Source organism: Stegastes partitus, unplaced genomic scaffold, assembly GCF_000690725.1.
Source record: "Stegastes partitus isolate 25-593 unplaced genomic scaffold, Stegastes_partitus-1.0.2 Scaffold284, whole genome shotgun sequence".
In the NCBI taxonomy this organism is placed as follows: domain Eukaryota; kingdom Metazoa; phylum Chordata; class Actinopteri; family Pomacentridae; genus Stegastes; species Stegastes partitus.
The window spans coordinates 57,438-82,115 of record NW_007578015.1 but is presented as its reverse complement, the minus strand read 5'-3'; the positions used below and the strand labels follow the sequence as shown (position 1 = coordinate 82,115).

Genomic DNA, 24,678 nt, shown 5'->3' with positions numbered 1-24,678 from the left:
GAGCTCACAATGACTGCAGCAGGTGGTGCGTCGAATGCACTGTAAAACAATGAATCATGACCGATGGGACACGGATAGATTTTGTCGGTCTCTCCCCCTCCAGTCTCAGCACGTGGATGCTGAGACAAAGGCCAGTTGGCTGAAGCCGGTAGACGAACAATGTGGCACCGTGCGCCCTCTAGTGGCTCCTCTGTGAGCTTCCACCATGCAGGACTCCCTCTTTATTGCTGTGTATGACTCCATCATCTCTGCCCGTTCTGTTTCTCATCTCTTTCCAGACACAACAGGTGACCCGTCCCCTCCCCGGTTTCCCAGCATGGCAGACGGTCGGCAGCCAGACGAGCACTGGGCCTCGAACGGCCAGGAGAACGGCGAGAACGGCTACTCCGCCTACAGCTCTGCCTACAGGGAGAACGGATACCACGGCGGGGCGGCCGCGCACCCCGGGACGACAGGTAGGCAACGTGGTGGCGGGTTGGCGTGCATGAGCGGCGTGTCGATGGCATCGATTGACACGAGTCGACCGACAGATGGGGGGGGTCCGCGGCGTTGTGATTGGTTCCACGGTGCCGGGCAAGGGCGATCAATCCCCTCAAGGCACTTGGACGGATCAAACTGTTTCACATTTGAATGAGCGCTGAACACGAGCCAGCTGCTGTGTGGACAAAGGCAGAAGGGCAAACCGGCGGTCCCTAAAGACGCAGCTGTGGGTCTCTGGTGGCGTTGACCGCTCACATGTGTGGACAGAAGGCTTTTGGGCCTTTCTGGAAGTTGACCAGAAAGCTGGTTGACTTTTTGAATGAAGGTTTATTTTGCTGTTTGACATTCAGACACATGCTTGTTTTTGAGGGTTTTGCTTTTGGCACCGAGTATATAATAACCCTCCAGGCTTTAAATTATGCTAATGTGGCTGGCTAAAAGTAATTAAATCTGACTAATTACATAAACTGCCATATGATCTTGTCAGAATCGGGAACATTTGAATGGGTAGTAATTAATATTTGATACAAAGCGATTGGTCCAAGCTTGAAAGTGTGATCGAGGAGATTGTTTTGGAAGTAGAAGCTTTATTGACACAGCAAACGGGGACCACCGGAGTAAAATGTGTGCAAAAAGAAGTCTGCAAAGGCGTTTTCTTTCAAATATAATCTCAAAAAATCAAACAAGAGGGCATCAAAGCTTTATAAAAATGGGGAATTGAATGGAAATTGTGAGTTTTGGGCTTTTTTTGGCTGCATCTATAGTGAATCCTTCACTATAGAAGGCTCAGTTTTGTTTTTTTGACATTTCTACGCCATCATAATGCCCATTACTGGTGTCAGAAACCAGCGTGTCGGACGCAGCTCGATGTTTTCTCCTTTATAAATAAACTCCTGAATAAATAATTCTGAGGTAAGTCGCTGCTCTCGGGCCGTTCTAATCAAATCGTGGAGGAGCTTCTGTCCTCTGCGTCCACGACTCATCAAAGAAACACAAAAGCTGTGATTTGAAAGGGAGACCACACAAACAGAGATAAGGTCAGCAGAGTTATTAGTTTTTCATTTCCTTCCTCCCATCCACGTCTTGTCTTCCCGGTGTGTCTCTCTCTCTCTCTCTCTCTTTCTTTCTCTTTCTCCCTTCGCAGTGGATGACTCAGCCAATTTGCCTCCCTCCCCTCCCCCCTCTCCATCCGCTGAGCAGATTGGGCCCGTGGCACAAGGTACACCTACACACACTTTAAAAGCGAGACCATCCAGGATGACGGTGTGAATGGTGGTGAGAGTGGCACAAATGTCTCTTAAAAGCAAAGACGCCAAATCACACTGAGGGTTTCGAGACACGGCAGCCTCCTCTTTCTCCTTTCATTTCCTGGTTCTCGTCACTTTGCATGATCGTCATGTCACCTCTTAAGAAATCTGCAGCATGTGCCACTGTCCTGTCCCCTTAAATGCCTTCAGTATTAGTCGTCTTAACACATAGCGGACACAAAGACCGGCCAACACAAACACCGTTCCCTCCCCTCAGGCAAAAGTACATAACCTGCCACCGGAGCCCTTCATTTCATTAAGTCTGCTTCAGCCCTCACAGCAACTCCTCTGTTGTTCCTCGGCTCATTTTGTGTATCCATTAGTGAATCACCGATTGACTTTCAGCTCTTCATCACAAAGGACGCTGCTTTCTAATCATTTCTCTCTGAGCATGTGGCATGCAATCACAGAAGTGTAGAATTATTTAGTCTCTCTGCATGTTTCCTATTTAATGCCGACATTTATAGACAGAACAAATTCCGAGACATTAAACTGACATTTGTTGAATAGAATCTGATCTGAATGCACAGATGGAGCATACATGTTTTATTCAGGCTTAAAGATGTGTTGTTTACAACTGCAGTAAGATGCTATAACTACTCATATGTGTAATGTACAAACTTCTATATATGTATTTATGTTGTTAAATATTTATCCACAAAGACCAGGCTAGAAGGTGTGCTGATTGCATCCCATGCATCTCCATCAGAGCTGAAAGCATCTTGTAACCCATGCAAAAGCCCTCCATGTCTCATCTATGTGTCTCCCTTCCCTGCCCAAAGATGATAAAGTAGAGGTTGTCAGTCAACTGCAAGATGAGGAGGAGGCTCCAGAGGAGCCCGGCACTTACCAGGAGGAAGTGGCATATGAGCAGCCAGGAGACTCGCTCTTAGAACAGACAGATTATTTAGCAGAGCCCCAGGCTTTGGGCTGCCAGCAAGCCCAGACACCTGAGGCTCTCAATGGAGGAAGCCATCAAGGTGAACACAGCCCGTCACAAAAAGGTGTGTGTGTGTGTGGTTTTGTGGGGTTTTGTGTGAGGTGTGTGTGAGCAATGTGCACCTTTTTCTCTTTCTGAGTGAGCCTGAGTCTGCCCTATTTTGCATGAACCCCATTGTGCTCTGTTAATGGGTACACAGACTTCCTGCTCTTGGTTTATAAATTGTAATGCAACTCAGGCTTCGCTGCCAACCTTCCTGCAGCTTTGTTGCTCTTGAAACCCTTAAGCTTCTGCTTCAGTACCTGAAGCTGTCATGTGCAAAACGATGTGACATAGCATTTTGATTTTGTGCTTTTTCATGCAAAACATGACCATTCGCTTTTCATCGGAGCGACATTCGAACGCCTGATCAACCACATCGCAGTTGATCATTTCTGCACTTTTGTATTGCCAGCTACATTGCAAATGCAAATACCACCGTCTGAACTGTCAAGCACTGTAGATGTAAGTGTTGCTAGAATTAGTTGTCTGTATATTTTTTCATGTGGGTTTTTGCTGGAATATTGTGTGTGAAGGAGCCGTTTCTGAGAACGCCCACCTGTTATGGGTGCTTCACAAACTCGTCCTGAATGTATTTTAAGTCTGTTGTATATCACTTGCTTCGAGTTTCAGTGTTGTTTTCATTTCATCCCGATGCAAAGGATAATTATGTTTTCCTATTGTTACTAAGAACACACTTTGGGCATTAAAACTCACCCTCATTGGACATGTATCATCAACCTTATCGAGGTTTAATAAAGCGTACACCCCGAATAAATTTTACTTACACATTTTTCTTTAAGCTCTATAAAGATTCATTCATATCCACAGTAAGCCACACTAGCAGCAGAAGCACCATGAGTACATTGATAATCTTTCTTTGTCATCAGGTTGACCATTTTTTGCCAATGTGTATTGCAATAGGAATTCAATATATTGGTGTACCATTTTTTTTCTTGTCACCTAACATCATGCAACTCATTCCTTCATTCCAGTTCTGCACGCTATTTTAGGTGCTGTGAAACCCCCCCTGTGCTGTTGTGGCCTGCCACAAAATACACTGTGCTGTGTGTTTTGCTTGATGGAGAGCTACTGTATCTATGTGCAGAAGGCCTCGGCTTGACTGTATTGGCTAGCTTTTGTGGATGCTGCAAGCAAAGCTTTTAGCTAATGTGACTCAGCCCAAAGTTGTACAGTATCCTTCAAACTCACAGCCCAGCCAGAAGAGAGTATCAGTCAGGAATCTTGTGAGTCTGCTATGAAAGAAGATGAGCCTCACATGTCGCCGCTACATGAGACACAGGTGGCTGCCGAAAGAGCAACACCTGAAGGAGAAGAAGTTGCCTCGAGTGAACCTCCCCTTCCCTCTGTGAAAGATCTTTCCGACACTTCCTCAACTGAGCAGGCTAATCAAGACAGAAAGGATGCACAAGAAGAGGCTGCTGAGGACCAAATGCTTTCGGAGGCAAAAGAAGCTTTACGAGCAGAGGACTTATCGCATCTTCAGGCAGGGGGCGAAGCGGAAATTATGTTACCGAGTGAATCAGGAGCCCCTATAAATGAGAGCAAGGGACAAACGGGAGCAGTCGAGGCGATAAATAAGGAAGATAAAGGCGGTGATGTCAGGTTGCATGAGACACCAGTGACTAACATTCAGAACGCAGACCAGAGGCAAGAAACAGCGAAGTCAAGTCCTGAGCCTGGCACACAGTCAAAAACCACTTCGGATATTTTTGTAGAACACGAATCACGATCGAAAACCTACTTCGAGACATTCTCCAAAAGCCAAGAAGAGGAGTCACCACAAACCCAGAGCTATTATGAACTCAGCACAGCAGCAGAGGCAACGCTAAGTGGAGAAAATGAGAGCGTTGCTCAAAAGCTGGAGGAACCACAGGAGGAAAAACTTCGAACATCTGGTAAAATGTCTTTAGAACAAAGAAGCCTCTCGCTGAACATTGCTGTTGGGTCTTCAGCGGGACAGACAGCAACGGCGGAGAAGTCGAGCACCTTCTCCGCGAGCTTGTGTCCAATCAGTGGAAGCTTTGATGAATCTGAGGTTTATCCTTCGACTCCATCTGTGGAGAGCCAGACACCTCAGTTTCCTCCAGCCGTCTCCATTACCCCAACGACTACTGCACAACCTGAAGATACCCCCACAACGGAGGCAGAAGCACCCTCACCTTCTGATAAGCACACACCTGATTTTGAACGATCAGAAAGCCTCTCTGAGATGTTGGACTTGGCTGGAGCGCTGCCTCGTCTGTCACTTGAGAAGAGGGAGATCGACACGAGACGGAAATCAGTACCTGCCAATGTATCGGCTCTGGTGGGGAGTTCTTTGGAGAAGCTTGCATTGGCAGATCAAACCTCAAGAGGAGTGGCAAGAGAAAGCCAGTCGGAGGAAGCTGGCTATTGTGTCTTCAGCGAGTACTCGGGGCCTATGCCTTCTCCTGCTGATGTTCCCAGTCCTGGGGACTCTCCACACCAGCGTTTCCCTTCTATGGAGGGTGAAGTGGAGGAAGAAGTTGAGTCCACAGAAGTTGAAGGTGTTCACAAAGGACTGCAGCAACAAGGTCTCAAAGGAATTGTGCCTGAAAGCCCTCCAAAAATAGTGGAAAAGAAAGATCCACCATTAAAGTCTAGCCTGATTCTTGAAAAAGCTGTGCCAAGTGGAATAAAACCGGATCGTCTTAGAATCCCAATGACTGGTTCAAAAGACCGACTGACTGAGTTTCGTTTGGAGACGGGCCTGCCTGGGGACCTAAAGATCCAGGCAATCCCTGAGGTAGACATTGAAAAAGACCCCTCAAGAGAGGCTTCTCCCATTCCACCAGACAACTCCTTTACTTTCAATCCTTCAGAAACTGGAAGCAAGACTCCCCTGACTCCCCTGACTCCCTGCACCCCCAAATCTCCAGGTGATACACCCTCAGAAACCCAATTCACTGGAGAGACGGAAATAAAAGATGTCTTAGCAGAGGTGAAAGCAGAGAACAAGTCGGAGTCGGAGAGGGCTGAAAATAAACAGCCTGAGTTGGACCATGAAGTGCTGAAACCTGAGAAGAAAGAATCTGAAGAAAGAAGTGATGAACCTTCAGCATCGTGTTTAGGAGACAGCACAAAAGAAGATGACGAGAAGAGTGAGCATGGGACACCTGCAAGATTGGAAGAAATAGAAAGGCGAGATACCTCAAATGCTGCACAGGATTTAAGCACAGAAAAACCTTTAGATGGGAAAGACACCCAAATCCACATTCAGGAAGTGACTCCAGCAAAATGCTCACCAAAGCTACAGATATCCTCTCCAATCATCATCATACCTCAAGCACAAGTCGAGGAAGAAGCAGAGGAAGAGGATGACATCGAGATCGCCGAAGAGCCTCAAGAGGTAATGGAAGAAGCTGAAGAGTCTCCGCCCGTCAAGACGGGTCAAGCAGAGAGTCTAGTTACGAAGGAAGAGCCAAAGAAAGAGCCGGTGAGGCTGATGTTAGGTGATCAGCTGTTGGATGACGATCCCAAGTCTGGAGCAGATGATTGGAGTCATAGTGCCCAAAACAGTGATGATGGGGAACCAGCAACAGACAGTTCGCATTTGTCTCCGTGCTCTGATCATGACCCGCCACAGCAAGCAGAGGAAGGAAGCCGGGAGGAGGAGGTGGGAGTGGATAAAAGTGAAGAGGACTTAGATAAGATGGAGGAGGAGAAAGAGGAGCATGAAGGGGTGAAGCAAGACCAAACGAGGGAGGAGGAAGGGGAAAAAGTTGGTTCTGATGAGAAAGAGGAGGAGAAGAAACTGTTGGAAAAAGAAGATGGGGGGATTGAGAGGATGGGGGAGGAGGACAGTAAGAGTGTTCAGGAGGTGGACGAGACCTCTGATGTTCTATGCGAGACCAGTCAGGCAGCCAACGACGAAACCACCATGGACGCGTCGATCCTTGATACAGACAGTGGCTGGATGGAGTCACAAGGTACCCAGAATTGTAAAATTTGTAAAGAAATTACTTGTAAAATTCTTGTTTAAGACCTCTGATGTATATTTAACCACTTTAATATGTGTATATCAGACGCTAGCTTGTCTCTAGTTCATTGCTTTTGTGCTAAGCTAGCCCCAAGCTAGCTAAGAGTGTGGAGTACAGTCCCTTTTTTGATCCCTCTCCACTGCAGATGATGACAAAAGTATCATGACCGAGCAAATCGAAGCCCTTCCTCACACCCAGAGTTCTACCAGCACACCAGTGGTGGTGGACAGACCCGCTAAACGGGGGCCTGGCAGAGGAAGGGGCCACCCCGGTACCACTGATTGTAAAGTGTCCCGCAAAGTACCGAGCCACCATCCGCCAAGAGAGGAGATGAAGAAGAAAAAAGGTTCCAATCCTGTATTCAAGAAGTATTTTTTTTGTATTTAGTCTGACACAAAATCTTATGTAAAGCACTTACATTTTCTTAATGTTTCGATTGTAATGTCTCACGAAACTTGATGTTACAGATTTACCTGCCTGAAGTAGACTTAACCGAGGTTTGCATGTTGGTATAATCCTGTCTCTCCTCTCTGCTACTGCAGTTGGTTTGAGGAGGGCTGACCAGAATAAGGTGTCAGCCCTCCAAAGTCGCTCTCCGTCTCGAAAGAGCGTAGCCAAAGTGGCGGCCAGACATCCTAGGCCCGCTGTGCTTCACGGCTCTGCTAGACGCAAGGCCACAGGTGAACACTTCACCGGGAATCGGTGCCGTGGATAGAGAGAGAGTGCAACCAAATTTTAGCCCCAACATAGCGGCTGTGTTACCCAGTACTTAATTCAACTGGAAAAAATCTATCAAAGGTGAAACAATACAGTCGATGGTAATGAAGGATGTGGTGATTTAGCTCTCTCTCTATTGATGGCTCAATGAGGAATCAAGCAGGTGCGGTGTAGCTGGCAAACATCATGTGCTACTGATCCATATTTCAAAATATCATGTCTGGTCATTTTTTATGTTTTTTTCCCCTCTCTCTCTCTCATTTGTCAAAAATGACTCTTGCTTGGCTTCATCCTCATGTTTGTGTTTCTGCTCAGTGATGCTGTCGGTTGATGTGACTGATGGCTACCAAGTGAAAAAGCAGATTTCATTCCTTTAACCTTGTTTTCACTTGTGTTTGCTGGAAAATGGCCGCATGTTGAAGGAGTGTGTTTGGTCGACTTGTGTGAAAAGCTCCATGAATGTAAAGTGACTAAATGTGATGCTTACCATGTGTATATATATCTAAGGGCGTGTCTACTGTTGGAAGCCAACACTGTTGACTTTTGGACTGTCTTTTCATGGATGTGCATGTTTGTGGAGATGTCGCCTCCTGCTGGTGTACATTGGTATGACAGCGTGACTCTGTTTGGCTTGCAGGTATGGAGCACCATCAGCCCCTCAGTGTGGCCCACCAGTCCAGGGAGAGGACCACTGTAAGTACTATCAACACATGCAACGACTTACTGGCACTTTTTTTGCATTTTATTTGCTACCAACGGGAAATTTTGCACTTAATGCATTACATTTTTTGGCATATTAATTTCACATTACGATCAGATATTAAGATATGATGCTGATATATGCACGTATTTCTTCCACCTGATTGCTAACAACAACAGAAGGTCTCTCCCGTAGTGGAACTTTATCAGCCAATACCGGTGACATGAAACCACATGTATCATCCTGATTTAGAGGTGGAAGACACGCTGTGACGGCAATTAAATCTAAATGCTGTTTAGTACAGTCATTTGTTGCATTTGTCACAGGGGATGAGGGATGACGTGCTTCTTCACTGATTATCTCACACACAATCACATCAGGGAATTTAGCTGCATCATTTTAGGTTGCAAGCAGGTGTCTTGGTGACTTTCGCAATACAGCTCTCTGTGTTACGTCATTGGGTGGCTTTGCATGTCAACCTTCTCTCATTTTTTCCATTTCTTGCATGTCTGTGTTGTCTTTATTTTACTTCTGTCTCTGTGCGTAATCGTTTTTGTCTTGCATGCCTGCCTCTGTGCTTGTGTCAGTCTCGACAGAGAAAACCCGTGAGTACAGACAAACAAACGACAGCGGCCATTTGTTGGTGCATTAGGAAAACACTCTTTTTGTTTTTTTTGAAGATGTCTAGGATTTTTTAAACTGATTTAGGACATTTTTTGCAACGCTGAATCCAAAAGATGCATCTGCTTTCTGTACCAGGTCAGGTTTTTATGCCAACTCGATAAAAAAAAATCAATTTGCCACTTAATCGATTACATTTTTTGATATTAGCGATTGATTTATTTTAGTGTTTCTCATATGAAATCAGATTTTCATTTTCTAACCCTTTCCATAAGCTAAATGATCCAAAAGTTGATGAGCGTAAACATTTGTAAAGGTAAATTACATGTTTCATCAAATTGAAAATTTGTCCTCATTGAGCAAAATCAATGTCATATTTGGATTCAGCACTTTGCAAATCAGCTCAAAAACTCCAGAATGGGTGTAGACCAGTGGAATGAGCAGTGACAAAGGGCTTCATTCAAATAATTTCAGGCAAATTCTGTGTTTTGATGTGAAAAAAGCAGAACATTTCATTTCAAACATCTTTTTCTCCTCCATTGTCAAATACTCTGCTTCCCTTTGTGTTTTATTTCTTTTATATATAAAAGAAAAACAAAATCTGTCCCACTAATTCATCGTATTGTCGACTCTCAGAGCTAATAATAATAGTGTGCATGTTGGTGTCTTACTTTATAATTGACATTAACTCTGATTTACGAGCAGTTTCTGGGTGTTTTTGCCACATTTTTGCTCACTGTAGGTTAATTTTTTACTGCAATATAGAGTTGTGTCCCTCTGTGGAAGCAACACAACCACAGCTAGACAAAAAAAAAAGTGCAGTCTTGGAAAGTCATACATTTTAATTTTTTAAAAGCATTTTTTTTTTGCTAAAAATATATATGGAAAATATTTACTTTTTTATTTTATTATTTAAAATTTTTATATTGTAGAAAAAGTGGGAAAAAATAGAATCAACATGTACAACAAATGTCAACAAATAGTAAGAAAAAACAGCCTGCTATAGATAGTTACTACTTAAATTAATTTTTTTTTTTAACTTGTCCTCGCACAGAAGTTTTATTTTTATATAATTTTTTACAGAATCTGGTTCTGTAAAAATCTGGGCAGATTTTTAAGCAACACATGTTGAATAAAAAGTGATTTTTTATTAAATATCACACTTTCGAGCTTAGATTCTGTCGTGCGATGAAACAGATGAGTCGCTTCAGGATCACACATAAGCTGATGATTCATTCTGTTTTCTGATGAACGGTGTGATGTTTTTTAACAAAGATGACATGAATCATTTATTTTTTTGACACTTTATCTACAACATTAAAAACCTCGAGTTTAGACAAAATAAGAGTCGGACAACATTCCCGTTTGTGCCATGTGTTTCTCCTTCACCCCCCAACACACACCGTCCGTTTCCACTCCAGAGCTTTCTCACTTCTTCATCTCTCCATCTGTTTGTCACCTCTGCTTTCCGTCCTGCATGCCTCCCATCTGTCCTGCATGCCTTCCATCCTCCTGTCGGGGGTCCAGAGCCCCACCAGGGCCGTTCTGTTAAAGATGGCAGTGCAGCGTCGGGGGTCCGGCCACCAGCCCCCCCGGCCCGGCTCTGCCTGTAGCCTCAAACGGAGCCCCCTCGTGGAGGCGGAGCTCTGCGACTTGCGCCCCTCCTCCGCGTGCTCCCGCCCGTCTCCTCTGCCCAGCAAATGGGCAGAGAAGGTAAAGTGAAAGCAGGGAAGGTGAAGGTAGCTGCGACCACGTGGCTGAGCTTTGTGTTGACGCTGATCTGTTTGTGTGTGTTGATTCAGGAGAGAGCGTACCGCAGCCCGGAGAAGAGGTCGTCCCTCCCTCGGCCGGCCAAGTCTCTGACGCGCCACATCCCTGCTGCTGAGCAGGACGACAACAGCACCCCCTCCAGGCCAACCTGTAAGACGACACGCTCAACCTTCCACTTTTACTAATGACTCCTCAATTATTTTATTAAACTCCTGCCACTCTCCACCTCCTGCCTTGCCGCTTTTCTTTACCCTTCGCCTCACTGCTCCTCCCTTTTATTTTTACCTCCTTGTCCTCTTTCCTTCTCCCTCCTCGAAGCGATCCGAACCGAGTCCAGAGCGGAGGGCAGGTCCGGAAGAGCCCCTAGTATGGCAGGTAGAGCACCTGGTAGCTGCTGTTAGAGCCGTCATTCAGAGGGGGTGTACCACGAAGTGAGATGAACGGTTTAGCGAGACGTGCTGCGCCTGAAACTGGTTGATGCACAGCTAACATGCTGCAGGAGGTTGGAGTCAGAGTTTGAGGCGTAAATCAGCTGTAAGAAGCGCCACCTTTCCACTGATAATTTACCTTGAGCGATATAGAAGGAAGACGTTATGTTTGCAAACTTACAGGTGATGCAGAAAATGCATGAATATATTTTAATGCTAATTTGCTGTCAAGTCAGTTTTACATTGCTGGTATTGACGAGTCCATTTTGCTTGACATTTATCACAGAAAATGTTAAATCTGCAGCATTCATTTCACTTAGATTTGGCCAGAAACGAATGTGATCTCCTTCATCATGTGGCAGTTTGAGCCCTAAATGTGCCTCAGCAGGCTCATGGTTAACTGGATGAAGTTTAATAGCTCCTTATAGCCTGTCCCTCTTGGCTAAAGCTGGTGGCATCCAGTCGATCCATTTCATGTGGTGAACTCACATATTAAACACCCCCTTAAGGCGTATATACAGCCTGATAGAGAAAACTGAACAACCACATTCATGATTATCTCTGATTTGAGTTTCAGGTTTTGTTAAGCCAGGCTTACTCCAACTAATCCTGGCTAAGTCAAACTTGCCTCGTGGTACACCCCTTCTGGTTATTAGTAGACAGTGTTTTGATTTTTCGTAGCTCCAAGATAAGGACTGCATTGAAGTGAGCATCATCCATTAGTTTCATTTTTCTGAAGAGCGTCTGCAGATTTCGACAAAGTCTTAAAATCTTAAGTTTCAATATGCAAAAAATGATTAATTTGATGTATGTGCTCTTCTCAAAAACCATTATTCTCCAGGTTTTCCATTTTCTGCCCACTGACAGTTAATTAACGTTAATTATCCAATCAGAAAAATGTCATTTATGTAGTTTCCATGCTTTCCCACATCAGTGTAATTGAGTGTTTTTGGCTTCGTCAAACCTGCAGTTGCCTCATCAGAGGAACAGGTGGGATCCATAACAATAGTTTCCTGTTCAGCACCTGGCCGACTAACATCGTCCCGCTCCGGTAACCCGGCAACAAGCCGCCAGCAGCTAATTAAGCCTTTGTGTGCTTTCGTGCTCCTCGTCAAACATTCTTGTTTGACCGGGCTTGTTTGTTTTGTGGAAACAAATTTAACACCCAAGCGGGCAGCACTCGTAGTTCCATGCGTGTTGTGTTTCACCATCATCTTCATCATCATCATCATCAGAACCAGATGAAGGATGAAACAGTCAAATCTAATGTTTTCTCTCTCTGCCTTTTTCTCTGTGTCCGAGGTGTTTCTGTCTCCAGGAAGAGTTCTTTCTTACTGTTTGTTCTTTAGCGTGTTTCACGACCCAACAATGTGTCTCCGTGTCTTAAGGTACAGACTCGGCCCGCTCCCGGTCGGTGCGTAGCGGCGCCTCCACCCCGGGCTCCTCCGCCGTCACACCCGGCACGCCCCCCAGCTACTCCTGCCGCACCCCGGGCTCACGCACGCCCGGCAGCCACACGCCCAAGTCCTTCAGCGTCCTCCAGGAGAAGAAGGTGGCGGTGATCCGGACCCCGCCCAAGTCGCCGTCCTCCGCCCAGCGGCAGCTGAAGGTCCTCAATCAGCCCCTGCCCGACCTGAAGAATGTAAAGTCCAAGATCGGGTCCACCTCCAACCTCAAACATCAGCCGAAAGGCGGACAGGTAACGGGACAGTGCTGGAACATGATAGTCAGGAAGTTATGTGTTGAATCAAACAGAAATTTAAAAGATAATTATTTTTACACATGAGGAGCATTTGAACAGAAAAAAGGGCAGTTTTTAAAATTAAAAAAAAGAAGTAATGCTTTTGTTGCTCTTGTGGAAAATCTTGTAAACATACGTCTACATAATTTACATTAAACAGAGAAAAAACTTTCTGTTGAGAGATTTACACACTTAACTGGAATTATGTTAATATTTCTCAGTAATAAAGTCATGAAACAGGAATCAAATTCTGCCACATGGGGGCAGTAAGTCCTAAATATCTAAATATTAGGTTTTATTTTTTTATTATAGCCCCTCTCTACGTCTCACTGCCAGCCAGGACTTATAATATTAATGCATTCAACTTACAATAAAATAATTTCTTTAATATATTTTTCTTTGATTCATCTAATCTACATAAAATAAACATTTATATAAAAACATAGCCTGGTAATAGTAGGATCCTGTCAATGGAATCCTTGGATTTGTTGGGTTTTCATGTATGTTTACACAACTTCAGTTCAACATTAATCTATTAATGCTGTAGGGTCTGAGCCCAAATACTTAAATTAGTTTAATTAATAATACAGAAGGCTCTTAGCTGGATTATTACACAAGTCAGATAAGTTTTGGTACTGTAGGGTCTCAGCCTTAAGATTATTTTTTTACAGTTTTATTCTCTGATATGTAAATTACTGAGGTAAAATCACACCATAAATAACACTAAATCCAATATTTAATCTTTAAGCCGAGATAGCAATGTTTAAAACGTGCTGTATTCAAAAAACAGACTTGACAAATTTAAAAAATGAACTATTTGAGCTGTGCTACGTGTAAATCCGTCACTATTCATACAATGTGCAGTTAAAGATCAGAAAACGTGTGTTTGATTTCTGCTCCGAGCGTCTTCAGCCGGCCTGATTTAGCTTCCAAGCTCCGTCGCCTGACGTTGCTCCTCGTAGATCTGCTTTGCAAAGTCGGAACATCAGCTTCTGTAAAAGCAGCTTTTAAACATGTCTCTTCCTCTCCTCCTTGGTCTCCCTCTGAGCGGTAGAAAATGTCACAAACTGCTGAAACCTCTCTCCTCATATGTTCACTCTCACTCACTGCCTGGAAACCTCTGCCGTGCCGTCACTGTGCGTCTGCTTCCTCCCGACTGTCCTCTGCCCTCTCCCCTGTCTGCTGTCATCTCCGTCAGTGTGGGTGAAGCGTCATCGCCTGCCTCCGGCCTCTTCCCCTGACCGTCTTCCTTCTCCTTACCTTTTTTATTTTTCTTCCTCCCAAATTTCTCCCCCGTTGAAGGAGCTTCTTCAGAGTCTTGTGCCCTGCGGAGCTGCTTTCGTCACGTCGGGTTCTCCCCTCTGGCTCTGGGTATAGATAATTACAAGCGGGCAGAATTCCTTTTTCTTTTATATTTTTAGGTTTTTGTCCCCAACAGGAGCCGGCTTTAGCAGGTTGAGGATGAAAAATTTAAGCAGAAGACAGCAAAAGCAGTTTGAGGAGTTATATCTTAACTGAGACTAAATATCCTCACAGAAAAGTACAAAAAGAAGAAGAGTGCTAGGATGATGCACACAAGAGTCCTCTCATCTCTCAACAGATGACGAATAGCGTGTGAATTCTTAATCACATTACCAAGGCAACGCACGGTCCTAATGTTCCCGCAGTGTTGCGGAGGTGAGACTTTTCATTAACCCCGGTGATGTATGGAGGACGGGGGCGAGTAAATTCACCGGCTCCCTTCTCCTCTTTGGGGAGCACGAGGGCAGAAAGCTTTAATGAAGCCGGGTGACGCACATGGAGATTTGGCATTCAGGAAAATAAATATATTTTAAAATGACTTTTCATAGTTAGTTTCACTTTTTAGGCCTCATTCTTGTCTTGTTATGTTAGATTCAACATCCAAAAACGCATTTTTTGTGCACAAAATTCGACTTTTTTGGGGCAAAATTCTGCTCACAGCTGCAAATACTCCCCAATTAATCGACGAGTTTATCGTTTTTATCTTTCAGTTGATTGTGCGAGTCATGCCAGTGCCAAATATTTGATGTTTCCAGCTGCTCAAATGTGAAAATTTGCACATTTTTCTGTTATTTTTTGGATTTTGCATGCAAATTATTTAACTGATTGACAAATAAAATAATTGCCACATTAATCAATAATGAAAATAACCATTAGTTGCAGCTTTAAATATTCCGTTGTTGTGCTAATTTTCTCTGCCAAGTCTTTTAAAATATTTAAATCAAGCTTCTGTACAGTGCATAATATGGGGCTGCCACTAATCGTTTAAATTATATTTTTATTATTAATATCTGTCACGTATTTTTCTGCATTTATCAGCTTATTGTTTAGTCCATAAAATGCTATAAAATTGTGAAAAATATTTGAAATATTCATGGAGCTTATTTTGACGGTCAGTATTTTTTTAAAAATCCAAATATATTAAGTTTAATATCATACAAGAGGGGGGAAGATGGCAAATATTCACATTTTAGCAGCTGGAAGCAGTGAATTTAGGTGTTTTTGGTTAATTATTAAAATAGTCGCCAGTCTATTTTTGTCGCCTGTCGAATAAATGTTTCACCTCCTGGTCAAATTTAAAAATAAAAACACAGCACGCTGTAGTTGGATGAGACCGTTCATGTGCTTTGTCATTGATTTGACCTTGCAGCTGTCTGTGCTGCTCCACTACTAGAAGGAATCAAACAGTGTAGGAGCATAAAATAACCAAAAACAAGCATCAGAACAACGTTTGTGTCCACGTGTGCAGGTGAAAGGATGAATCCAGGTCGTTAACCAGAGATGGAGGCTGTCGTGGATGTTGTTTTCCCTGATCCCCCTACCTCACGTCCCTCCTTTACCTCTAATCCTTCACTTTGGCCATTTGAAGAACACCTTTTTCTTCAGATTTTTATTTTACAAACAGCACAAAAAGGTGCACAAGGCAGAAACACTCTCATTGGTCGTGTTAAACCCCATTTTCTGAACGTTAATTACATCATTTTACTGACTCGAATATCGCATAATAATCATATTTCTTAATATATCCCTGTCTTTATGGGTTTTTTCCCCCCAATTTGACCCTATTGACACGTTTTTTCTTTTCAATTTGCAGCTCTAGACTTGTCATTACCACCTCAGTGACCTCATGAGCTTCTTCCGTTGAGCTTTAACTTGGCCTCTGAGGATGTTTCTGCCTCCAGAGCAGCTCTGAGCCGTATCCTAATAACCTAAACTTAAGTGTGTCTACATAAGAGAACCCAAGGATGTGTTTTTCCCCTCGCACCTGCCCTCAGGCTCAATTCCTGCCGCCTGTTTCCACCACAGCTGTTTACAGGTGGGAAGCCAGTGAGGGATCTTCATCGCTGCTCCTATTGGTTGTTTGGGGTTCCTGCACTTTCTCCGTGTGTCCTGTATCAAAAGGGAAATTGGACATTTCTAAAAAAGAGTTCTATGAACCAGGCGTGTTTCCTGTTAATGTGGGTGTTGTGCTAACTTTGCACTTTTTACCTCCAGTGTAGAGATTCAGGGGAAATGGTGTTAGCAGCCAGCGATTAGCATGAGCTTTCCAGAGAGAGAAAATTATTGCATAAATCATTTTAAATGCTTCTTTTCAGTGACGCTGAAAGTAAATACAGAAATTAGCCATCTGATGTGGACTTTTTCTTAACTGTGTTTTGATTACGGGGAGATAAAACGCTATCTTTAGCACAAGAAAGTTTTTAAAATGAGATGTAGTTCGACAGTCTGGCATCAACTGGTGCCACTCTTGGAGGTAATGATTTTCCTCCTGATGGTGAGTTAATGCTTTCTGCAGCCATTGCATACTTTAAATACTGGACAGTTGGTTCTGTTCATACTGCATCGGAAATACACATAAGGCTTTCGTAGATGTTTCTAAAAGTCTTGGAATTTGCACTTTTTATGGGATAGTAGCTGGTTAAAGATGCTGCTGTAGCCCTGTGCCAATGTGGATATTCCTGCACAGGTTTCCTGGAGAAAATAGGACTTCATGAAGGCTCCATTGATTAAAGCATGTACCGTAATTTCCGGACTATGAGCGCACCTGAATATAAGCTGCACCCACTAGCTTTAAAAAGAAGAAAAAAAATTGTACATATATAAACTGCAGGTGTCTACGTTCCAACATGAGATATTTACAGATTTTTTAAACTTTTAATTAAATACATTCCGCTAGCATACACAAATGCTTTTTTCTGAACAGAGCCTGTAACACGGCTGGTTAAGAAAATAAAAACTACAGTCGCCTACCAGGAAAAGTCACTGATTGCTATCTTCATCTTCCTCTTGCGCACTAAAACCACTAAAGTCGTCTTCTTCAGCGTCGGAATTGAACAGAATGACTTTGTCACACACTTCCTCAGTCTCTCTGTCATTGGTTAAGCCGCCGTGTTCAAAGCGTGTGAAAAAAAGAAGCGGCTTATAGTCCGAAAATTACGGTAATTCTTTTAAAAATGAATTATATGAATTACCCATTAGGTGGCAGCAGAGTGGTATGCGCAGGATTACCACGAGTTTCCAGTTGTTTTTTTAGGATGCTCGTAAACAAATCAACATACGCAGATAAATATGCCACCGATTAAGTTAGCTAGCAAGTGACCCTTCATGGAAATCCCCAACACTGTTAGCAAAACGTCCACTAATAATAATAATGTTTAAATTGGTGAAAATCTTTAAAAACGTGCAGCTAAATTGCGAACCACAAGCTGCATTGTGTGACCTCTTTTCCCCCAAACCTCTACAGCAAAGTGTAAAAGTGCTAGCTTAGCATGGACACAGTAGCCCCGCCCCCGACCCTCAGAGCTCCACAGGTCTGCACGAAGAAAAGCTTAAACACATGTTAACCGTAAATGCATGTGAGCACACATTGATCCCTCATTGCACACTTTTGACTTTTGTAACCGAGGCACATATAGTGTTTTTTTTTTTTTTGCTTTCTTTTGTTATGCGATTTTATTTTAGGTTCACATTTTAACCGAGAAGCTGGACTTCAGTCATGTTCAGTCAAAGTGCGGCTCCAAGGATAATCTGAAGCACTCGCCCAAAGGAGGCAATGTATGTACGCCTTTTTCTCTCTTTCTTCTATCTTTCTCTTTCCAGCCGGGGCTTTTTGTTAGCGCTCCGCCGTGCTACTTTGTCCATCTGTCTACCCATGTGTTTGTCTGCCATCGGCTTGTTTCAGGCAAGCCAAAGAAGACGTTTTCTTCCCAATGCATCCACGTATTTGTCAGTAAAGGAGTATTGTTATTCTGCCACTTACAGTTTAAACGGTGTTATCATTTATTTATTGTGTTGTAGTTCAAATCGTGGATGGATTACAGCACTAGAAGAGCCTTTATCGCTGCATAAACTCCATCAGTAGTTTGTTTTCTGTGATCTGACTCTAGTGCTGTAGTGTTAAAAAAAGAGAGCGCTCACAGGCTCGATAGGTCACGGGTGTAAAATTGGGACGCTTTTACAGGATTATTTTTTAAAGGGAGGAGGAGACGGGGCCACATTTCCAAACCCCGCACTTCTCTCTCCAGTCTGAGACCTCTTCACTGTTTGCTTTGTGTAAAAAAGAAAACAACAATCTGTCATTCCCAGGTCATGATCCCAAGTGTTAAGCTGGACTTTAGCCACGTTCAGTCTAAATGTGGCTCCCTGGACAAAATCCAGCACACAGCAGGCGGGGGACACGTGAGTTGACTTTGCAGAAAATTCAATTCTCCATCTTTCATCACTGGTGTGTGTTGACTGGAGTGTTTTCATCTTTAATTTTGCGCCTACATGCATTCGCACCATAAACACACACTCGACTAGCGCACAGCTTCTCTGCAGAGTGTGTCACATTCCCAACAGAAACATCCCTTTACAGCTTATTGTTGCACTCATTCACATCACGCACAATAAAGTTTAATTGAAGCACCTGCTCCCTGTAGCGTCACGTAGCGCCCGTGTTGTCTGCGGTCGCTTCCATGTTAACCTCTCTCCAGGGACCTGGCATCAGCATCTCTGTGGCTCTGAAGCGGCGTCGATCGACTGCCTTCGTCCACAGATTCATGTTGTGTCGTCCATTTCCTCCAGCTCTCTTCACCCCATTTCATGTTTCTGACTTTGTAGCTTACATCCCTTCAAGATCAAATCATTTTCATCTTTTTTATTCGAGTAAACAGGAGCTAATTTGTGCACTGTGCTGCCGCCCACAGGTCCAAATCCAGACCAAGAAGATCGACTTGAGCCACGTCACCGCCAAATGTGGCTCCATGTCCAACATCCGTCACAGACCAGGTACTGTACAGATTGTTTTACCAGACTTTTGAAGGATTCTCTTGGAAAAAGCTGGTTTTTAGCTCACAGTGCAACACTAGTTGAATTCAATTTTATTAACACAGCGCCACTTCACAACTGTCACCTCATAGCACCTCACATTGTAAGATGAAGACCTTTAGAAATGTAAACAAAGAACAGAGAACCCAATAATTCAAAATGACCTTTGGATTTCCTATGAGCAAGCAGACGGCGATGGGAAGGAACCAAAACAAAAAAAACCTCCAACAGAACCAGGCTCAGGGAGGGCAGCCATCTGCCTCGTCCAGTCGGGGTGATTTAGAGGCATCTGTCAGCAGAAATGGAAAATAATGTTCAGAATTATGTGTACGTTTGTGTTACATAAGGATTGTGACCCATCTGCACGAAATCAGCGGGATTGCTCCTTGGGCTACATCCGACATAAAGCCTGAATTATGCATGAGAAAATATTGATTTTGGGTTTATTACTGAGATCGGTCCATTTATGTTGTGTACATATAATATTATGCTCCATATCGCTGTCAAATACCGTCAGCGTGCATGAGCGGTAACACCAGACAGAAGTCGCGGAAATCACTTGTGCACAAGATTGTCATGACCAGCCAATCCTGTCCTGGGATTTGCGTCAGGTGGTCGCAACATGCCATCCATCCATCCATCCATCCATCCATCCATCCATCCATCCATCCATCCATCCATCCCTCCATCCCTCCCTCCCTCGTGCAGATGGGTCACAATTGTGCTTTTCTTGCCTCAGAATGAGTCCTTTGCAACAACTGAGGAAGCAGTGTTTCTGTTGCTATAACAACAATTTCCCTGAGGCACCCTACCAAAGAGATCGATAAAGTTCTGTCTAATCTAATTTAATCTAACTAGCGTGCTACTAGAATAGCTCAGAACTTGCTGTGTTTCCAGATAATTATCAAGAAAATGTGAACTTTTGAAATGTTGTGGAAAAAAATTTTTAAAAAGAAAATGCAACTCAAGCTTTTTATTAGTTGCTTTTGAGCAAATAAATTAGTGCTGTCAGAAGATGTAAACAAAGCTGAAAACAAAACCAGTTATTTGCCAACTGCTAAAAAAGCTCAACCAGCTTATTTGGAAAAGGTGTCTCCATCTCCAAGTGTACGCAAAAATCAAAAACCACTATTTTTACCAGCTTCTGCTGCACTGTGAGGCGAGGGATGTTGCAGTTCACAACCTCACCACTAGAGGCTGCTAAACGCTACACACTGGTCCTTTAATATGTCGCTGGAAGCAAGCAAATCGATTTAATACAGATGAAAGATGGATGCATTTACTGATTTTGAGCCATAATGTGATCGATTTATCAATTTTTACATCCTTAAGTAATAAAAACAAACAATATGTTGCATAAAGTTTGTTCTGATGTCGCCTTATTTATATACTAATGAACATATCTTGTCTGTGTTGTTCGTTTATGTCCATTCCAACCATGTGTGTTCAGTATTAAACGGCTATTGGTGCTGTTTCTTGTCCTGAGATTCTTTGCCCTGAGCGTTGCCCATGGAGAAGAGCGATCCTTCAGGGGAGTGTGTCCTCATGGGTCTGACTCTTTTTCTTCTCCTCCTTGCTGTCGCCTTCCCAGGAGGCGGCCATGTGCGCATCGAGAATGTGAAGCTGGACTTTAAAGAGAAGGCCCAACCCAAGATCGGCTCCCTGGACAACACCAGCCACACTCCTGGAGGGGGGAACGTGATGGTAAAACAAACAAAAAAAAAAGACTTAAATATCAAATGTCACTGCCTGTTTGTGTAAATCTATAAAAGGAGGAAGCATCTCTGACCTGAAAAGTCTTCTCACCAGATCGAGAGCCACAAGCTGAGCTTCCGGGAATCGGCGAAAGCTCGGGTGGACCACGGCGCGGAAATCGTCGTCACCCACTCCCCGGGCATCGAGACGGGGGGCACCTCTCCTCGGCTGTCCTCCGCCGGCAGCATCAACCTCCTGGAGTCGCCTCAGCTCTCCACGCTGGCCCAGGACGTCACCGCCGCCCTGGCCAAGCAGGGCTTATGAGCTAGCTGCCTCGGATACCACTCATTAAAAAAAACAAAAAAAAGAAAAGAAAAACAAAATCCACACTCCTCTTCCCATCATTCACTCATCCAGTGTTGTCCCAAGGTCTTTCACTGCTACATCACCCCCCAACACTCACACACACTTCACCCCACAGGTTGTAGTTGATTGACCATCTCGTCCGTCAACAATCCTTCCAGCCCTTTCCGGTGGGTTTTTAAAAACTGAATTCTTCAACAACAAAAAAATCCTCCCTGAAAAAAAACAAAGGGGGCTGTCCGTTTTTATTTTGGTTTTTTCAAATATGGACTGTTTGTTTTAGCCGAACGGTTCGAGTGATTGTCTGAAGAAGGCAGTTTGACGATTGTACAGTGACTTTTATTTGTTCTGTGTGTGTGTAATAACGGCATCACGAGGGTTAGAACTTCGAGGCGAACTCACGCGTCCGTTCAGAATTTACGCGGTACTGAATGCAAGACGTAGCAGCTAGACGGTCTTACGGATACGACGGCGTGTCGTCGACCTGCAAACGTACGGCTGATGAGCATGTCTGCTAAAATGTGACATTTCAAGTCAAACATGAGGTTTTTTTTTCTTCTTAATCTTATGATTTCCTGATATGTGCTGAATCAAACTGTGTTCTCTTGTTTTCTTTTTATATATATAAATATATATATATAAATATATATGTCACCGTAGTGGAAGTCGTTCCGGTTTTGTACGTTTCCTGTGGCTGCTCTGGCTTATTAGCATTTAAATGTGGATAACCATTGCAGTTCTGTCGAGTCAAGCGCTAAAAAGGCTAGCTTTCCAATAGATTTTCTTTTTCTTTTTTTCCCGCGAACCAATCGGCTGCTCTGTTTCTGTTTTTAGCTCTGTGGTTTTATTAGGTTACAACGATGCTGTTATGCTGGCATGGCAAATAAATGATAAATAAATTAGATATATTTGGAGCAGTCTTTTCAGTGTGAGTGCAAACGGCCAGTGGGGGCCAAACAACAAAAAAAAAAGCCCCGCGACCTTTCACCTTTTTGCAAAGACTCGGTTGTACAATTTATTTGATTGGGTTTTAAAAAAGGGCCCAAAGATTGTTTTAAAAAAAGTGTAAAAAGTATGAAGCTTTGTATGAAAACATTCCATTTGAGAGAGCAGCTACGTGGCCCTTTTGTGTGATCGAGCCGGATTACGTGGCTGGTTTTTTTTTGGATCGTTGCAGGAAACTTTAAAATAAAAAAAAATAAAAAAAGACGACGATGAGATGGGAGTAACCCATTTAAAAAAAAAAACAAAAAAAAAACTGATCTAGCATATTCTCTGCTCACCATTGTGAATCTCTTCTACCCTTCCTCCCCCTCTTTTCCTCCTGCCCTGATGTCAGCTTGCCCCTCCAGTGTTTTTCTGTGCTTCCTCTCTTCCGGCCTCCCTCTTTGCCTGTGTAAGTGTATTTAAAAGATCCATGTAGATGTGTGCACACTTTCCGATGTTTGAGACGTACTGATGACAAATGCTCCTACAGGATGATGACGACAAAAATAAAGAAAATAAAAACTGGTTCGCTTTGGTCTGTTTTTTTTCCCCACAGAAAACTCATTTCTGCAGTACAATATGCTGCCATGTGTGCATGCTTGGTCTGTTTTTAATCTCTCATTTGTTTGTCCTTTTATTTTAAATGTGTTTTTAACATGAGAGCAAATGTCAGGAGTCTGGAGGTTATCACTCATTTGCTGACATGCAGTTTTAATCACTGCAGTGTTGCTGGAGGGGAATTAATCAATATACTAATGTTTTATAATGAGGATTGTCAATATCTGACCATCAAACTGAATTTTCATGCATTCTGGCAAAATGTTATGCACCAATTTGCATCTTTTCTGCATTGATTTATGTTGACAAAGTCTTAATGTAAAGTTAAAAATGAATAAATTAGGCTTTATGAGTAAATGTAAATATTAAACAGGACATTAATTAAATGAGTCTGGTTAAACTGTGAGGTTATTTTATGTAAATTTGTATTTTGTGAAGAGTATTTAGCTTGTTAGCTTACAAAAAGCTATCTGTTTCATTTGGGCGGGAACAAGCACAGACTCTGTTATGCTAACTGGTAAATAGCGTCCAGAAATTATATTTTGTGTAGATTAAGGTGACATGAAAAGTGTGTAAATTACTGAGCATTACAAAAAAAATAAAAAAAACATGGCAAGGTATTTTTTTTAAATACATTTTTGTCAGAGCTAGCTGACCAATAGCTCTTTCTGCTAAGCTAATGTTCGTTAGATGCTACCTGTGCTAGCTTTACCTTTATTTAAAGCTAACTTAATAAACAGACATAAGTGGTTTTTAATTCTTTAACATAATTCAGAGATAAAGCTCATAACACCAGCCATGTTGACTGTCATAATTGCTAAACCTAACTTTATTGTTGCTAGCTGAGGTTCAGGTGTCCTAGCTTAGCTTGCTCTCCTTGCTGTTTTGTTTGTTTGTTTGTTTGTTTGTTTGCCAAAACACCAATGATTCTTTCATTCATCATTTCCTGTATGTTTATAAACATAATGAGTGCTCAAATCTCAATATTTACATGAAGAATTGCGATAGTTATTTATAATAGTGGCTGTTTTAAGTTGTAGAAGCTAATTAGCATTAGCCTATTTGTAGCATAATTTGCTGGCTTGCTTGGGGAAAAAAAGAAGCCTGCTGCATATAAATCTTCAAGAGAAAGCATGCTTTGCAAAATCAAACTGTATATTTCCACACTGCTGGTACTATATACTGTTCATAATAAGTATATATTTATATATATTAGCACATGCATGCTAACCTTAAAGCTATTATAGACATTTTCATTGCATTGCACTTGTTTCCAGGGTCAGATGCTAAACTGTGCTGCTTTAGTGCTCTGCTCTCTGATCCAATCTAATCTATATTAAATTAACCAGATGCATATGAAGTAATCAAATTGGCTCCACCTTGATCCATATCAATAATTTATCCATATGTGTGTGACATTACATTCTGGAAACCATCTGAACGCTTATTTCCTGCCTATTCCAGTTCAGCACCTGGTTTATTTAGACTACCTGTTGATATTCAAATGGGGGGAGGGAAAGGAGGATTATGTGAACGCACAATCCGGATCCGATTCGTTTTGGGGGGGGGTTATTTACACACATGTGCACCGCCATAGCGACGCGCACATTCGGGGCTTCGACACATCTGGGCGGCACACTGCGTCTTTAAGCTCCGCCAAATTAGCACCGCTGATCAAACTGTCGCTGTCCGGTGAGGGAGGTGCTGAAATCAGGAACGCGCTCCCTCTCTCCTTCTCCCCCCCTCCATCCATCCATCCATCCCCCCTTCTCTCTCTCTCTCTTTTCTCTCTCTCTCTCTCTCTGTCTGTTGCCGCCGACCGATCGACACTTGCAGCCATTTTACGCAGGACGAACCCAATCATGTCGTGAACGGAGCCTCCGCCGGTCACCTGGGCAGAGCCGAGCAGCCGGTGGTCGCACACAGGCAGGCGAGGAGGAGGCAGGAGGAGGAGGAGGAGGAGGAGGAGGTCCGGCCAAA

The 24,678-nt window shown here is 43.2% G+C and overlaps 1 protein-coding gene across 1 annotated transcript in view; it reads left to right on the top strand.

Moving 5' to 3' along the window:
• Nucleotides 1–22,665, top strand: part of LOC103357963 (microtubule-associated protein 2-like) — a 70,974-nt gene extending 48,309 nt beyond the window's left edge. The window contains exons 3-15 of the mRNA XM_008282737.1: nt 279–455; nt 1,625–1,699; nt 3,963–6,737; nt 6,934–7,134; nt 7,331–7,468; nt 8,143–8,198; nt 10,629–10,746; nt 12,413–12,723; nt 17,749–17,841; nt 18,373–18,465; nt 18,975–19,056; nt 20,687–20,799; nt 20,905–22,665. Coding sequence (XP_008280959.1) covers nt 317–455; nt 1,625–1,699; nt 3,963–6,737; nt 6,934–7,134; nt 7,331–7,468; nt 8,143–8,198; nt 10,629–10,746; nt 12,413–12,723; nt 17,749–17,841; nt 18,373–18,465; nt 18,975–19,056; nt 20,687–20,799; nt 20,905–21,114 — 4,404 coding nt within the window. The 5' untranslated portion in view covers nt 279–316 and the 3' untranslated portion in view covers nt 21,115–22,665. The remainder of the gene's footprint in view (nt 1–278; nt 456–1,624; nt 1,700–3,962; nt 6,738–6,933; nt 7,135–7,330; nt 7,469–8,142; nt 8,199–10,628; nt 10,747–12,412; nt 12,724–17,748; nt 17,842–18,372; nt 18,466–18,974; nt 19,057–20,686; nt 20,800–20,904) is intronic.
• The last annotated feature ends 2,013 nt before the right edge of the window (nt 22,666–24,678 follow it).